The sequence below is a fragment of the Siniperca chuatsi genome, linkage group LG22 (genome assembly GCF_020085105.1).
Source record: "Siniperca chuatsi isolate FFG_IHB_CAS linkage group LG22, ASM2008510v1, whole genome shotgun sequence".
In the NCBI taxonomy this organism is placed as follows: Eukaryota; Metazoa; Chordata; class Actinopteri; order Centrarchiformes; family Sinipercidae; genus Siniperca; species Siniperca chuatsi.
The window spans coordinates 16,587,398-16,605,786 of NC_058063.1; the positions used below are offsets into that span (position 1 = coordinate 16,587,398).

General features: G+C 41.4%; 1 protein-coding gene and 1 long non-coding RNA gene across 2 annotated transcripts in view; both read left to right on the plus strand.

The window, feature by feature from the left end:
- The first annotated feature begins 3,672 nt into the window (after positions 1-3,672).
- The window catches only part of LOC122870690, a 42,583-nt gene continuing 27,866 nt past the window's right edge, over positions 3,673-18,389 (plus strand). The window contains 12 exon segments of the mRNA XM_044185053.1: positions 3,673-4,154; positions 7,345-7,460; positions 7,699-8,509; positions 8,512-9,345; positions 9,348-9,487; positions 10,911-11,147; positions 11,266-11,490; positions 11,755-11,824; positions 12,335-12,976; positions 12,979-13,132; positions 14,791-14,794; positions 16,257-16,353. Of these exon segments, the coding sequence (XP_044040988.1) occupies positions 3,980-4,154; positions 7,345-7,460; positions 7,699-8,509; positions 8,512-9,345; positions 9,348-9,487; positions 10,911-11,147; positions 11,266-11,490; positions 11,755-11,824; positions 12,335-12,976; positions 12,979-13,132; positions 14,791-14,794; positions 16,257-16,353 (3,505 nt within the window). The 5' untranslated portion in view covers positions 3,673-3,979.
- LOC122870593 lies at positions 14,070-16,822 on the plus strand. Its single transcript, XR_006376629.1, has 2 exons — positions 14,070-15,978; positions 16,257-16,822. It is a non-coding gene; the product is annotated as an uncharacterized LOC122870593 (long non-coding RNA).

Genomic DNA, 18,389 nt, shown 5'->3' on the forward strand with positions numbered 1-18,389 from the left:
CAACTAGTGGATCTTATGCAGAACTGATCAAGTTATGGTAATAAAATGTATGTTGAGGTGGTTAATGTGTGCCACTGTTGATCAGGCTGTAATTGGCCCTTCAGTATAACTGGATACCATATGATAGATGAGAGGAGTGAAAATGGTAAAACAAACGTTGAATCTTGCGTCACCCAAATTCTAAGGTCCTGCTGACTCACTTCAAACATTATCAGTGTTTTCTTTTGTTGCAGAGTTTTTGTGCCAATGTTCTCTGTAGCTTGTCAGCGCTAACAAGAAATGTTGCGAAAAACACTGGCTACTATTTAGATCACAATTTATATATGAAATATAACTTCAAAAATATTGCACTGCTGCAACTTAGTAACAACCTTCAAAAGCTCTTAAGTAGTTTCCTAATTGCTAAACAATTAAACCAGTTAAGTTAAAAGGGTAGAGAGGTGTTTAAAAACATGTCTTGTTCAATGGTTTGGATTTTGAAGGTTTGTTTTGCATTGGGGTTTTCAATTTAAAACAGTTAGAAATATATATTCTTTTTAAAGGCTTTTATTGAGAGTTATGGCTCTTAGTTATTATGGCCGATTGCTTTCATTTGTTCCATTTGGATTGCCGACTGGAATACTTCTTTGCATTAAAAAGGCTGCTCAGAAATGGTGACACTTCCTGTCAGGAAACAGTTTGTTGTCCGTTACTTCAAACCATATTAGCTTTGCCACAGTTCTGTTTGTTTTAGTGTATTTAGTCCACTATGTTACTTTTTCCAGACTATGACTGTTTGGTTTTGAAGAGTGGACATCTAATACATGTTTATTTCCACTTATTTACATTATCCACCACATTGGCGTATTTATATGCAGAAGAGTATGTTTTGAGTCATTTTGATTATTTAGAAGAAATAAATACATACATACTTACTCACAGCCCATTGTTTCTGATTGTAATTTGTCTCTTGGCAGAACATTTCTAGGCAGATGAGTCTAAACAGTCTTACGTGTATTATTTGCACACCAAATTTAATAAGTTCATCTTTTGTATCTTAGTGTATTTAGCAGTTTGTTGGTGTCTGAAATCCTGAAATAATTCACCCTGTTGTCTATAAGGAACTACATAGTGTCTCAGATGGCAAAACAATAATTTCAGACACAACTCTGGTCAGTCCTTACTATTATTGATGCTACTTTGTATTGTGAGATAATTACTCTATTAAATAGGATACAATAATTTCTACTAGACATTCCGACGACAGTACAAACTGGAGACACACTGTATAGTGGAGTATGCACATGGATAGTGAATGGTTTTGGACACAGCCAATGTCTTTGTCAGGGGTCACAGTCAGCTACAGCCCAGCACTCCTGCAGCTAATGGAGATATACTGTGTTGCTCTGATGCTGCATGGTGAAGAACAGTGTCTGAAACCGTAGCAGGGTGCATGCTTGCCAACACAGGAGCGTGACATCTGCTCTTCCTTTCTCAGTTTACTCACCCTCCCTGTGCTGAGATACCCTCAGTTGCCTGTTTACACCTAAAACTAATACAGTCCTGTAATAAGTCCTACCTTCATGAACAGGTGTTGATTCAACTGTATGGTCAGTGTGGAGGCAGTAGTTTGTGGTGCTGTTGAGCTGTACTGTGTGATACTGAGAGGTGTTTCTATTATTTACGCAACCCTCTGTGATGTAAATAAATGGGTCTATTTGCATGTGTTTTGTTAAGTGCGTTTGCCCTTGTCGGTCACCGTACAATATACCTAGGAAAGCCATACATCCTTTGAGTGCCTTAGTTCTCTAGTTTGTGGTTGTAAAGTTCCATGAGGCTGTGATTATCCTAGAGGTCACAATAGGTCATTTTATACAGTGAGGTCAAGTTTCCAAAAATGGTCTCACTGTAAGGAAACTATGGGGACTAACCTCATCACACATGAATACACGTGGGCTCATTGAATAGGGTTACTGCCCAGCTGCAAGGACACACCTATAGCACTCGTCACAACTCAAGCAGCCAGGTGTGGTTCCATAAAGATTTGTCTTGACACACCAGGACATTTTTTTAATGAATACATTTACTTCAATGTAAAAGAAAGATCATATGGACTGAAATATTTGCTCATTTTGACACATTATTCTTTTGAGAAGAGAAGACATTTTTCAATAATACTTCACAAAACTTTTGGACAATGTTCCAGCTTGTTTTCATCACCTAAGTCTCTTGTTTGTCCCAGATGGTTATTGGGGACTAAAAGAGGTGGACATCTTGAAAACAAAGATCTAGTTATTTGCCATATTTGTCACACCACGCATGTTAAATAATGTTTAATTCTCTGCACGGCTGTGTCATTATTATTAGTAATAGTATTAGGCTAGTATTGTTTAGGTTAATGGTTGTTGACCATCAGTAAAGTTTTGTTGAATGTAGTGTTGTACATACTGTCACAAGACAGCAGCATTTTAGGGGTGATAGTTCTTGAAAAAAGGAGAGAATTAAGGAAATAAGGAAAGGCAAACTGGAATATAAAAGTTAGGTAGAAGAGAAATAAGTATAATGCTATTAATAACCCATCTTCAGTCAATGAGATCAGTGTTTTTTATAGCAGGTTTGGCATAACACATGATAGCTCTGAATGTGACACTATATGCAGCAGGCTTCCAGTTTGTCCCCCATTAGGAGCTGCTGCAGCCAAACAAGGCATCAGGGCCTGATAGTTTGAAAGGAATAATGTTCAAGGACATTTAAAAGTTTAAATTTTAGAGCTTTCTCATATAGTTCCAATGCTTGATAGTACCTACAGCACCCCATGTTTTCTTTTATATTTTAGTCTTTTAACTTTTACTTTTAATACTATGAGAACCTAATTTTATTGCAAAGACTCTGGTCTTATATATATATATATATATATATATATATATATATATATATATATATATATATATATATACCTATATACCTTGTGTCTATGTTACATTTCTAAGAAATATATGCAACGCATCTATCTGCTCAAACAACTTAACCTGGGGTATCCTTCTTTAATACCTTATAAAGCTTAACTTTGTTTAATCACCTTGATACTTCATAACTTTTTCTAGCTTTTGAAGTGATGACACGTTTCAGACGTGCACTGCAGAACATTAAGCATTACTTCTGTTTGGGGTCTCAGAGACCCCAGCTGTAAAACATGGTCAAATACAATGGACTGTTATATCCTGACAGTACTTTTTACACAGCACTACCCCTCCAAAATCCCAACGTATTTGGATTTCTCTTATTGGACTTTGAACAGGCCGTTGCACCTCTCTGGTGTATAATAAACCCCAAACACAAGTAACATCAGGATAACATACTGTACATTTCAATGTCTGTGAATTGCTTGGCAAACATTTGTTCATGCACAGCCCATACAGTAACACAAGTATTATTGCTTTATTTGGTGTAATAACAATGCTTTATGGTGATTTCCGTATTTTGTCATCTTCATCAGATTTGTATGTCCAGTCTGTGGCAAAGGGAAGATTTACCACTTCAATACTTATCCACATATTGTGTTTTCATAAGGTCAAAATAAAAGAAAAAAAGTTGGTTCATTTTGCAACTACCCTTTTATTATTATTATTATTATTATTATTATTATTTTTTTTTACACATAGGCTACAGCAGTGGGGTCTGTCAACAAAACACAAGGATTAGGGTTTTTTTTTCTTAAATTGTGTGTATCATCTTTTATTACTTGCAGTAATCATCCTTTCGGTGTTTGTTTAATGCTTGCTGCCAAACAATTAGCTAGAATATAATAATGTTTTCTCATCTATTTTAGGGTTTACAGTAATGAAACGCTGCATGGCATCTCCCTGTCACCATGGTCATTTTGGACTTCCTCACATGGGGCGCAGTTAGTCCAGCAGGATCAGATGGGCGACACTGTAAACACACTGCGCTCTTCACACCAGATATTTGGCTTCATTCGTCTCTCTACAAGAGCTAAACGATGGGTGATATTTACCAATATCCCGTTTTCTTCGATTGTCACAGGCTGCTCGCGGGGCAGATTGAGAAAATAGAAAAGTATTTCCGTGTTCGCCACAAATCAGGCGGAGGGGACTGCGGAGCGCTGACGCGTGTGGATGATAACGTCTACAGCCTTGCTTTCAAATATGAGGAAAGTAGGTCATAAGACTCAACAAGTCATGTTTTTAATTATTTTATATTGCGAATTGCCTTATAATGTTGGTTAAAGACGTTGGCCGCCCTACACATGTTTGAACTATTAAGTAGGCATCCACAATATGCTACACTGATTTATTTTATTTTGTTCGTTTATAGAACAAACTGGTAGGCTATTAACTGTCGAGGTAACAGCAAAATGCAGTATTATAGTAAAAGTACACGTTTGGCAGAATGGTCCTTTTTATATAAAGTGTGTGTGAATATATATATATAAAAACTTTGTCCTTCACCCTCCGCGGGTGGTCTCATTCTTCGAGCTCGGGTTCTCTACCAGAGGCCTGGGAGCTTGAGGGTTCTGCGCAGTATCTTTGCTTTTCCTAGTACTGCACTCTTCTGGACCGAGATGTCTGGTGTTCTTCCACGGATCTGCTGTAGCCACTCCTCCAGTTTGGGGGTCACTGCCCCGAGTGCTCCGATGACCACGGGCACCACTGTTGCCTTCACCTTCCAGGCCTTCTCCAGCTCTTCTCTGAGCCCTTGGTATTTCTCTAGTTTCTCATGTTCCTTTTTCCTGATGTTGCCATCACTTGGTATTGCCACGTCAACCACAACGGCTTTCCTCTGCTGTTTGTCCACCACCACAATGTCAGGTTGGTTCGCCATTACCATTCTGTCAGTCTGAATCTGGAAGTCCCACAGGATCTTGGCTCGGTCATTCTCTACCACCTTTGGAGGTGTTTCCCACTTTGACCTCGGGGTTTCCAGTCCATACTCAGTGCAGATGTTCCTGTACACTATGCCAGCCACTTGGTTATGGCGCTCCATGTATGCTTTTCCTGCCAGCATCTTACACCCTGCAGTTATGTGCTGGATTGTCTCAGGGGCCTCTTTGCACAGCCTACACCTTGGGTCTTGTCTGGTGTGGTAGATCTGGGCCTCTATTGCTCTGGTGCTCAGGGCCTGCTCCTGTGCAGCCATGATGAGTGCCTCTGTGCTGTCCTTCAGTCCGGCCCGCTCTGGCCATTGGTAGGATTTCTTGATATCAGCAACTTCAGTTATGTTCCGGTGGTACATCCCATGCAGGGGTTTGTCCTCCCATGATGGTCCCTCCTACAGCACCTCTTCCTCTGTTCCCCATTGCCTGAGACATTCACTGAGCACGTCATCTGTTGGGGCCTTATCTTTGATGTACTTGTGTATCTTGGATGTTTCATCCTGGATAGTGGCTCTCACACTCACTAGTCCACGACCGCCTTCCTTACGGCTAGCGTACAGTCTCAGGGTGCTGGATTTGGGATGGAACCCTCCATGCATGGTGAGGAGCTTTCGCGTCTTAATGTCTGTGGTCTGTATCTCTTCCCTTGGCCACCTTATTATTCCCGCAGGGTATCTGATCACTGGCAGGGCGTAGCTGTTTATTACCTGGGCCTTGTTCTTGCCATTGAGCTGACTTCTTAGGACTTGCCTTACTCGTTGGAGGTATTTGGCCGTTGCCGTCTTCCTTGTTGCCTCTTCGAGGTTGCCATTTGCCTGTGGTATTCCAAGGTACTTGTAACCATCCTCAATGTCTGCTATTGTTCCTTCTGGGAGTGAGACCCCTTCTGTGTGGACTATCTTCCCTTTCTTTGTCATAATTCGACTGCACTTCTCAAGCCCGAATGACATCCCAATGTCAGAGCTGTAGATCCTGGTGGTGTGGATCAGTGAGTCGATGTCCCGCTCGCTCTTAGCGTATAGCTTGATGTCATCCATGTAGAGGAGGTGACTGATGGTGGCCCCATTCCTGAGTCGGTATCCATAGCCAGTCTTGCTGATTATTTGGCTGAGGGGGTTCACACCTATGCAGAACAGCAGTGGGGACAGAGCATCTCCTTGGTATATGCCACATTTGATGGATACTTGTTCAAGTGGCTTGCCATTGGCCTCAAGGGTGGTTTTCCACAGCCTAGAGTTTGCAATGAAGCCTCTTAGAGTCCTGTTGATGTTGTACATCTCCAAGCATTCAGTGATCCATGTGTGCGTCATATGCTTTCTTGTAATCAATCCAGGCAGTGCACAGGTTGGTGTATCAGGTTCTGCAGTCTTGGGTGACTGTTCTGTCAGCCAGGAGTTGGTGTTTGGCTCCTCTGGTTCCTTTGCCAATGCCCTTCTGTGCTTTGCTCATGTATTGATCCATGTGTCCACTTATCTTAGCCGCGATGATGCCTGACATGAGCTTCCATGTTGTGGAGAGACGGTTATTGGCCGATAGTTGGATGGGACTGTACCCTTTGCGGGATCCTTCAGGATCAGGATTGTAGCTGGTTCATTTGTGCTGCTAGGCGCTCGTGGAGTGCAGTGAGCTTCTTTAGCCAGTAGGTGTGGATCCTGTCAGGGGTGTCCAGTTTTTCATACCTGAGACTCTTTCTTGGATGTCTGGCGCTGTGATGGTGACTAGATTCTGGATTCCTCTCTCAGAGCCACCAGCCACTGTGCATCGCTGTTGTGTGATGTCTTCCTCTCCCATATACTTTTCCAGTACTGTTCAGTTTCCAGCCGAACTGCTCTGCTTCCTGGGTCCCCCGTGTGAAAGTCTTAGCAATTGAGCTATCCATATATATATATAATGACTGATGCTTTAACACTAAGCTGCATTCAATGTTACAGTTTGTAGAGATGCAGCACCATTTAGCTACTTTATCTACTCTTGGGTAGTTTAATTTATAGCACAGTATCATGTTTTATAAATTAATAATATGTTTTGTTTGTAAAAGCTTAATCTGTAAAGTAACTAGTAACTTCAGCTGTCAGATAAATGTAGTGGAGTGAAAAGTACAATATTTCCTCTGAAATGTAGTGAAGTAAAAATGTAAAGTAGAATCAAATTGAAATACTTAAGTAAAAGTATACAGTAGTGCAATGCTTGAGGAAGCGTACTGGTGCACACTGTATGAGAGAGAGGTTTACACTCTGGGCACAAACAGCAATATTGTTCAGTTTAGCCCACTGGCATAAATAGAGGGAGGAGAATGAGAAGTAAAAAATAAGGAAAGACAGAGGATTAAAAAAACCTAATGTTGCCCTACATTAGGTTTTATCATCTGCCCTTCCTTATTTTCTAACAACAAGTGAAAGAAAAAGAAAGAAAGAGAGTCTCATCTAATTATTTGAAATTCACAATAACTAATGTCACTGTTTCTGTCTTAGATCAGCAGGCAGTCCTTCAGAGATCTGAGCATGTTGTGGATGGTCTGGTGATCACTGTCCGAGGCAGCCTGGAACCTCGCACCCCCTCTCCCATCACCACCTCCACTGCAGCTCAGGTTAGCACAAAATGTCTGTCATTCAGTCAAGGTAGTGTATTTAAAATATACATTTACATTTCCTCATTTCATTGATGCTGGATACTGCATCATAAACACTCTACATTAATATATATGATCATTATATGATAGGAAGGGCTTTCTTCTGACAATTCAACTGTTTCTTTGCATTTTGCGAAAAAACTGAGGCAAGTAAACTGTTGTTGTCATTATTTGGATATCTCTTTTTTTAACACAGCGCCCACAGGCCATTCCTGCCTCAACTCCTCCACCAAGTTGTGAAAAATATGAACTACAACTTGATACTTACCTCCTTCGTTACCTAAAGGAATGTCCCAAGGCTGGGAAAGAACTAGAGAAAGAACTTGCCTCTGTGGCCTGCTCTGCCCAGCTTTACCCAGAGGAGGGGAGGGTTTTAGTCAGGAGTTTAGCTCAACCTGGTGCTGTAGATGAAGCTAGAAATTGGAAAGTCAAGGTAGGCAAAATATTTGATGGCTACCTGTGCCACTATGAGGTGTTCCTTCCCAAAGTTACAGCTTTGCTTCAGTCCTGCAGCTCTGATCAGACCACAGATGAGGTGAAAGTGTACAACGAGCTTGGGGTGGCTGTTGTGGTTGGGAAACATTCTCAGGTGAACGCCAGGTTGATGGATGTAGAGGACAGGTCAGGTTTAAGTGAGAAGCAAACCAGCATTCGTCAACTGGGCAAGGCCAAGCTCCGCCTCCTCTGGAAAGAGATTGAGCACAGTTTGCGACGAGATTTTCCAGGAGTGAAGGTCACGCAGGGAGATGCAGGTCAGTTAGTTTTGGAAGGCACTGTGGAGGAGATTCTTAGGGCTGGAGATTGGATCTCTGATAAGGAGAATTTGGTGTTAGAAAGGACAGTTTCTGATAGGAGCCCACATTTTTTGGCCTTTCTAAGGAAGGCATACGGAGGTCCGGGGGTGCTAAGTGACTTTTTAGGGGTTGGTAACAAAGTGGAAGTAGAGTTACGAGACACAGAGCTACGTTTCTTCACTCTCTCTGCTGATAAACTGGATGACACAGAGAAAAACTGCAAGAAAAATTCAAGGAAGTCAAGATTGATGTGCCTAACTGCTCTGCTGTGCCATCTGAGCTTCGGGAAAAGCTGAAGTCCAAGACAAATGAGATGAACCAAGGGCAACATAGGGCTCAGGTCGTGTTTGGCTCAGACAGCGCAGTGTGCTTACTGGGCCACACGAAAGAGGTTGAAGAGCTGAGTGAAGTTGTCATACAGTTTATTTTGGACCAGTCTAGCGTGCAAAGCAGGGTTGCACAGAATTTGGCATCTTTAAGTTTACGTGAAGTAAACACAACAGTGGCTAGCTACAGCCTTCGTGACGGGCTCCAGGTGCTGGTGTGTCAGGGTGACATCACCAAACAGGATGCTGATGCCCTGGTGAACGCTGCCAATGAAGATCTGGACCACTGTGGAGGTGTTGCTGCTGCCCTGAGTAAAGCAGGCGGTCCTGAAGTACAGAGTGAAAGCAGTGACTTAGTAAAGTATATTGGGAAAGTCCCTAAAGGTGAAGTGGTAGTGACCACAGGGGGGAGCTTAAACTGCAAGAAACTGCTGCATGCTGTTGGTGGAGAAGCAGGTGGCAGAGAAAGGAACTTACTCAAAAAAACTGTCCATTCTGCTCTGAATTTAGCAGAAATCATGGAGTTCCAGTCTATAGCCATGCCCTGTATCAGTTCAGGCATGTTTGGTGTTCCTGTCACTGTGTGCTCTGAGGCTATTGTAACTGCTGTTAAAGAGTTTGGCAGTCAGGGAGGGCGAAGTCTGAGCAGAATAATCCTGATTGATAACAGAGGAGAGGTGGTGAGGGCCATGCAGGAAGCATGTGACAGACTTCTCCAAGTGACACAAACCGAAACGGTGCACCAAGTGATTTGGGATTCCAGTTGGATGTTGCCCAAGATGACACAGAAAAAGGAGCCACTGCTGGAGCTCCTGGAGATGGTGTCAGTCTAGAGATCATTCAGGGAACCATCGAGACCCAGCAGGTGAGAAACCTCTCTGAGATGGGACAGAAAATGTGATGAGACAGAAAATGTGTCAAATCTTTTCAGACTAGAGATTTTCATATTGTCTCAGTGATTATATTGTAGCATAATAACAACTCTGAACTCTCGGAAGAATGACGCTTGGGATACTTGCACGAGTGCTTTTCCATATGACAGGCATGGCATTATAAATGGCTTTGCTTACCTTGATGATATGATGACAGTTTGACATTCAGCAGGAGCTCCAACATTACACAAAACTACTGAAAGCTGAATATCACATTTCTTTTAAAAATGCTTGCAAAGTTGCAGCAAAGCTCAGTTGAAGAAGCCCATTACGGCTTGTCTACACAGGAGGCGTTTCAGCCGCATTTTTCAGTCACCAGCCTTGCGTGCATCTGAGGGAACAGATACGCTTCTATTTTAAATAAATAAATGTGTGTCTGAATCCTGTGTAGACACAGATGGAGCACTGAAGCTGCTGCTGCTGCTCTGCGAACACGCTGCTTTTGCTACATGGGCTGCGTTAATATTGTGTTAGAGTTTGGCATTAAGCATGACCACAATATTATAGGCCAGTGTGGTAACCCACTGTTATGAGGGGGAAGGTGCAATGCATACATTTACAGTACTGCATGGCTAAAGCCACTGAAATGCAAAAACCATGGAAGCAGTGGAAATGCAGCATAATAGAATTACAGTTACTGGCATGGCAATCATCTGACTCTGCAGTGCCCTTTAGCTCTATGGAGCTATTCAGTGTCTTGTAGCTTGTTGTTTTGGCAACTTTTCTGTCTTTTAGTTTACTCTCACTGCTGTCATCAGCATTGCTTCAATTCAAGTTTTCAGCCAAAACCTCGAACAACCCACTGTATGCTACCTGCTCAGCACCAAACAGCAGACAGACAAAGTTAGCAACTAGCTAATGAACAAAGTGAAGAATTTATCAGCTAAAGTGCCAAATATGTCCCTCAGGAGTTGTTGATAGCAAAACTGAGCTAAAAGGAGAGACTTTCATTCACCAAGTGACCAGACTCCCAATGAATGCTAATGTTGCTCCATCTCTGCTGTATGTGGAAATAAGCAAGTACTTGCTAACAAGTTTGCCATATCAACTTGGTAGTCTGTCAGTGTTGTGTGGTACAGCTTGTTTCTGCTGTCACCAAGTGGCCAAAAAACAGTCAATGCAGGTTTAAGGAGGATAACTGTGTTCTGAGTCTTTATAACTATTAATGTCTTGTACTTTAGGTTACCCATTTCTGAAATCTGTATTAAAATTACCAGATGTTTCTGTTAACAAGGGCACCCAGTCAGCTGATTTATAGTAAGCAAACACCTTGAGGAATAATGGGAGGGAATAAGAAATCAAGACGATTTACTGTGGAGTGTTCAGCCCCCACCACAGCTCCTGCTCTCCTCCTAGGTGGATGCCCTGGTATCGCCCATGGTTGGCCATGATCCTCTCTCTACCCGTGTTGGAAACACTTTGTCCAAGATGGTTGGATCCCAGCTGACTGCAGGATTTAGAAAGGAAGCAGGAGAAGCAACGCTGCCTGGTGACACAGTCCTGGTGGAGGGCTTGCCTGGACTTCCATCTAATGCAGTGTTCTTCGTCAACCTCGTTCCCTGGGATGATGACCAGGATGGAATTGCAGTCCAGGTGAGATAGTGGAGGAGTGCTTGTTTCACTTGTGTCTTACCTTCTTGTCTCCTTTACACCATATTATAGTATTTCCTATGTCTAGCCTTAAAAATCATTGTATTCTGACCTTTTCCAGGTTCTGAGACTGGGCATCAACACAATCCTAACTTCCTGTGAGAATAGAGGGTTTGGATCTGTTGCTCTCCCTGTGCTCGGGGCTGGGATTGCCCTGCATTTTCCTGACAGCGTGGTAGCCAGGGTTCTACTGGAGGAAGTTCATAAGTTTGACCTGAACCGAGACAGCAGAACACCATTGCTGGTCCGCATCGTCATCCACCCCAGTGACGAAGAGTCTAGTGAGGTAATGGAAAATGCATTGTGCACAGACGTGTCCAAATATCTTGGCTGATGATAATGAGTGTGATTCATTTAGTGTGTCTTGGTACCGGCATTCAAAAATAACACTATTTTATAAACTCCAAATCTATTTATGGTCAATTATTGCTGAAGTAATTAACCAGTATAATCAGTTGTATTTATAAACATCAGCTTACATTTTTCTTTCTTAACTAGATGACTATATGCTGGAATTGGTATTAAACCATATGCTTACTTGTCTCTGCAGGTGTTCACATCTGTCCAGGAAGCTTTCCAACTGAAAAGATTCACAAAAGATCTTCACCAACCAGACCAAGGTGGGTATAGATATTATATGACGGCAAATAATTGGAAATAAGTCCTGTGGCAGCTATTTTTCATGTTTTTAAGTGCATTTGTTACTTATTTACTCTCAGATGTATTTGATTTGGCTATACTGCAGTAAAGTGTAAATTGTCACCCAGCATCAAAAAAGTATTTGTTGCTTGCATGAATAACAATTTCTTTTCTGGAACAATTCAGGTGATTTATTCTGTCAGTGTTATAAAATGTGACTGCTGTAATGACTAATTCACCATGTTATAGATGAATATGATATAGAACTTTTTTAATATCTCAGTTGATTGTTTCTTTTATTTTCAACCAAATTAGCCACTGATATTTCCCCTAGATGTGAGCACGCTAATGCTGTCATTCAGGAGTGCTTCTTTATCTGAGCCTTTATCTGTTTCCCAAAAAAACGATAAAACTGCTCTTGAAAGCTAACAGCTAAAGAAAGCAAACAAGAAAAAGAAAATGTACTTAACAGAGTCATTCTTCTCTTCTAGTGTCAACTCCAAAGAGGATCGTCCTGCTGGGAAAAACTGGATCTGGGAAAAGCAACCTAGCTAACACCATATTGGGAGAGAAATTGTTTACCATAAACCATTCTCCCATGTCTGGAACACGAAAATGTCAAGCAGAAACCAAATCTGTCAATGGAAGAAGCATCACTTTGATCGACACTCCTGGTTTCTTTGATGCAGATAGATCTGAGGAGGACATGAAGCCTGAGATAGTGAGCTGTATCACAGAGTGCGCCCCTGGGCCTCATGCTTTTCTCATTGTGCTTAAAGTGGAGAAATTCACAGAGCAGGAGCAGGCTGTCATCACTAAAATCTGCCAGTATTTCTCTGAAGATGCTCTAAAATATGCTGTAATTGTCTTCACTCATGGTGACCAGCTCCCGAAAGGAATGAAAATTGAGGAGTTTGTCAGTCAGAATAAGAATCTGAGTGACCTGGTGAAGAAGTGCGGAGGCCGGTGCCACGTCATTGATAATAAATACTGGAAGAACAAAGTGCAGAACAACTACAGGAGCAACCAGTTCCAGGTGGAGGACCTACTCAACACAATAGACAAGATGGTGATGGAAAACAATGGAGGCTACTATGTCAATAAGATGTTACAAGCAGTGGAGAAAGAAATACAGAGAGAGAAGAGCACATAAGACAGACATCAGACAACATGCCAGTGGAAGAGATCAGGAAACAGGCTAAAACCAGAGTGTCTGAGAGGTTTCTGATCCAACTGGCAGGTACTGCAACAGGAGCATTGTTAGGAGCTTTTTTGGTGTGGCAGAAATGGTTGGATTAGTTATCAAAGCTCTGCAGAACGTTAAAACGTTAATGACACTCGCACAAAAGAATTCCAGCACTAGGAGAAACATGCGCTGCTGCAGCAGCAGGAGGAGCAGAAGTAGCATTCGCTGCTGGAGTTGTGGCAGGTGTGACTGCAGCGCAGCAGGAGCAGTAATAGGTGGTGGTATTGGACATGATGCAGCTGAGGGAGCAGAAACACCATGGGAGGCAGTAGAGATGGCAGCTAATGCTGTCATCAACAAAGGAAAAGCTACATTATAGCGATTATAGCCGAACTACAATGTATCAAATGAAAATCTGAAATTGTGACACTGTGCTAGATTTGTAAACAAGCAACTTTGTATCGTGAAAAGGTTTAGTCGTAGTCATCTGGACACTGTTTTCAGAATCAAGACGTTTGGCTCCCATCCGGAAGTCACAATTGAGAATGACTTCCGGATGGGAGCAAACGTCTTGATTCTGAAAACAGTGTCCAGATGACTACGACTGAAACCTTTCTCACGATAGAACACTCCTGGACGAATGAGGACTACACCGTCTTAAGCAACTGTTTGCTAACAAGTTTGCCAATACTGTGTTCACAGATTGTTTCTGCTGCTCCTGTGGCAAAAAGTGGCCAAAAAATAAAAATCAATGAATGCAGGTTTAAAGCTTTGCTTAGCATTGACTGCTTGAGGGCAGCTGAACAAACTTAAAACATCGTTCACATATTATCATCGTTTAAAGCTAGGGTAGGTAACGTTGGAGAAACTAGCAAGAGACAGCTAGATTTTGAAAGTATCCATTAGCAATGATTGGATGGGCTTATTACAGGCCTGCGACACACGGATACCAGATATTTTTTCTTTTTTCCCGCAGAACATTTGATTTATTGATTGCTGTTGGGATGTAAAGACAAATACATTACCTACCCTAGCTTTAAAGTTGTTATGTTATAGTTACCTATTTACACATCTAGCAGACACAGAGCAACATTAGCATTTATTTAGAGTTGTGTTTCTGGCAACCTGGAAAATATTCACTCTCCTTTTTGTCTCCACCAACTCTGGAGGGAAAGATCTGCTCTGTTGGTGCTAAATGCTCCACTGTGTTCACCAGCTAGTCGCTAACTTTGTCTGTCTGCCGTTCGATGTTGAGCAAGTAGTGGACTACAGAGATTTTTGCAGAAAACAACAGCTGCCCGATGAGTGTAGAAACAAGGTTGATAAGAGTTTGCTGGCCAAAAAACCAAAACAATGAGCTGAAAGAGGTTAAAAAGGCTCCATAGAGTGGAAGGGAACTGTAGGACAGGTGAAAATTCTATGTGGGTTTGACAACTTTCACAAAATGCATAGTGGATCCATTGTAAATACAAAAAAAAAAAAAAAAAAGATTAGTGCAGCTTTAAAGGGCAGAATGTTTGGGGCAGTTACCTGAAAAAGGTGGAGGGATACTCATTTGTAAAATACTTGTAAATTATGTAATAATCATTCTAATATAAGAACAGTGGGCTCCTGCAATCTTTATATATTGGTAATATAAAGAGGAGAAGCATCAAAAGCAGTAGCAATGCTAGTATTTATGGGACCTTGAATTGAGATTTATCATTCAATGGATGTAGTTATGGGTGATTTTGTAATGTAAGACCTTTTCTGGTTACACAGGGAGGTCAGAGGTCAAGTTACAGTGCTGATATGTATGGATAGGGTGTCTCAGTTAAAGCTGCATCTGAAAACTTGGATGTTTGTTGGGTATTTGATGACAAAGAACATTTTGTTGTGGATACACTGTACCTGAATCACAAAGTTATTATTTAATTTAGCAGTCCCCAGCTTCGCTTTCACAGTTTAAGGATCAACATTGGTGTTTTCACTGATTTAGCTCAGGAGTTTAAATGGTTTTAGCCATTTGTCCAGCATGTAGGAGAAAGTTTGACTCATCCTATATTAATGAAATTGTGTATAAAATAAAGTTTTTAATCAAATGTACAAGCCTTGAAATATTTAGCAGAATTTTCCTAAACCTTTGTTACAAGTTTCTGAATTTTCCTAGATGTTCCCTTAATAACTGGCCTAAATAGTGTCCAACTTCATAGACTTGAAAGACATTAACATATTTTCTTGATAATTGTGCAGAACTTGTGGGCTCCTTCGTGGACTTTTTGAGCTTTTTATGCACACTTTCTTAGGTTTGCAATGCTACAGACTTTGCTTGAGGGAATTACCCACCATTAGTTCATAGTTGTTGTTTTTTTTGTTGCTTTTGTACAACTTCACAATAAATAAAATACATGAATCTCAAAGCCTTTGCCCTTGCAGGGATGAATCAAGCTGCATTGAATTGAATCGAAATAAATATTGTGGAAATGTTAAAATCGGCATGACACTGAAATACCGATTCAAACTACATGACCCCAGTTTGTATCACAGGCTTACTTTAAAATATTTGTAGTCCCAAGCCTAATTCAAGATAACCCTGATGATAGTGATGTCATCAGGGTTATTTTCTCAGACTTTGAAATATCCCTTCAGAGCCACAGAGGACATTATACAATTGTTTACAGGCTAATTAGCACAAACCAGGACTGGTCAACTGATCTTGATGTGTGAAATTGGTGTCTGCCCCTTTAACTCAGTTTCTCTGAGCACACAGGTGATGTCAGTTATAATAGGATCTGGTTCAAGCAGGGAGTCAGCTCCTTGTTTTGGGATGCTGGGACCGGAGAGAGGAGAAGGGAACGTACAGCTGCCCTCAGTGCAGGGAGAAGAAACTTTCACATTTATATGTTGATGCAGATTAAAAATGTGTACTCATTTTTTATCATAACAACACAAATACAAGATTTGTGGGAGGTAATTTAAAATCTATTGCCATTACATACTGCAGTTTGTCCAACAGAGAGCACTGACTAGTTTATTTATAACTATAAAATGTTCTTCTCAGTACATATCTTGGTCACAATTCTTTAAAGAAACAAAATGTTTATCTGTCAAAATGTTTTTTTTAAAAACTGGTAATCTGTTATTTAATTCAAATATCTATTAGTATCAGCCTCAAAAATCCAGTATGCTCAGGCTATGGTATGTGCTTTCTGAAGAGAGCTAATTTCTAACTTCCTATCATCCTTTAGCTTGTTGAGAATCTGAAGAAGTCAAGCACCCAGCAGGCTGCTCCCCCTGCTGCTGTGGCCTGTGCCGGCCCGGCAGATGTCGCCTGTGATTTCTGCTGTGGGAAACGAAACAAAGCCACGACGTCTTGCCTGACGTGTTTGGCATCTTACTGTCCAGCTCACCTCGAGCCTCACTACAGTGTTCCTGTGTTGAAGAAGCACTAGCTGGTCTCGGCTACAATCCCCCTACAGGAAAAGATGTGTACGAAGCACAACAAGCTGATGGAGGTCTACTGCCAGACAGACAAGAAGTGTATCTGCTATCTGTGCATTATAGATGAGCATAAAAGCCACCGTACAGTGTCAGCTGCAGCAGAGAGGGCTGAAGAACAGGTAGAAACAGCAGAACTAGTGAACGTGAAACTGTAGACTGTTAAAATAAACAGGTCTACAGTCAAACACATTGACATGTTTGTTACTTTAGAATTTTAGTCCAATCTTTATTACCAGTTGTACTCAGTAGATCAGATGTGATTTGCAATAATAGAAAACTAAATAACTTTATTAATAAAACTGTTCACAATGAGTCATTTGCTGTAGCACCAACTATTTTTTTTCAGAAACAGCTAATTGTCATAAGAAAGTCCAGGAGAGAGAAAAGGAGCTGGATGAGCTGGTCCAGGCGCTGAAGGATTTCAAGATGTGGACATTCAGTATTTGATCCTGTGTCTGTATTCCCCACTGACTATAGAAGAAGTCTTGTCCAGGTTTTGATATCTGGCAAGGTGTGCTCATAAACCCAATTGTATCAACAACAAAAATCTGAACTTGCTCAACCTTTTCCACAGAGAATGTTATTTTAAAAGAAAAATCTTTGTTTTTCTGTTTTTCATTTTTAGTATTTCTATCACTTTGTATAATTCTTAAGTTATGTCAGTTCCACATGACTGAAGATTCAGTACTGTACAGCCAAAGTACTCACCGTCTGTAAATGTAGAAGTTTAAACATGCAAAACTCGGCAACAAAGCACAGCTGAATGCATTGCCCAAAGGTGACATAGAGAGCCTCCTGCAGGACACAGGGCCCAGGATCTCTGCCACAGGTACCTGATGATAAAAATAAAAAAAAATCCAGACTTCAAGTCCAGTGGTGTTTAGGATTTTTTTTTGTTAGTGTCTACTATAGATGTTGTGCTGCCACCTGTGCCAATGACCAGGAAAGAGTTTTTACGCTGTGAGTAAAACATTTAATTCTCTGCAGTTCCACAATATGCCAGTGCATTAATAATGAACTGAATAGCAAAAGTTTGATGTTAATTATATATATATTTTTCCTGCTTTGTTTTTCTGTCAGATTGCTGTCCTCTAACACTGGAGGAGAACTCAGTCCACAGATGCTTGTCCCTTTCACATCGATACCAGCGGGTGACGAGTGAAGCCAATAAGAAATATTATTCTGCTCACTCAGACAGGTTTATGAATGTCAGGCAGGTGTTGTGCAGAGAGGGTTTGTCAGAGCGTCGTTACTGGGAGGTGAGTGGCAGTGGTTGTACTTGGTCAGTGGCAGTGTCATACAAAGACATCAGCAGATCATCGTCACATGACTCTGGAAAGAATAACAAGTCGTGGAGTTTAGAGTGCTCCCCAAATGGTTACTCTTTCCAACACAACAACGGAAGCACAACAGTGTCAGGCCTTCAATCCTCCAGGAACGGAGTGTTCCTGGATTATAAGGCAGGTACTCTGTCCTTTTATAGCATCTCTGACACAATGACTCTGCTCCACAAAGCACACGCCACCTTCACCCAGCCTCTCTATCCTGGCCTTGGACTGAAGGGTGATGATGATATGTCAACTAGTGGATCTTATGCAGAACTGATCAAGTTATGGTAATAAAATGTATGTTGAGGTGGTTAATGTGTGCCACTGTTGATCAGGCTGTAATTGGCCCTTCAGTATAACTGGATACCATATGATAGATGAGAGGAGTGAAAATGGTAAAACAAACGTTGAATCTTGCGTCACCCAAATTCTAAGGTCCTGCTGACTCACTTCAAACATTATCAGTGTTTTCTTTTGTTGCAGAGTTTTGTGCCAATGTTCTCTGTAGCTTGTCAGCGCTAACAAGAAATGTTGCGAAAAACACTGGCTACT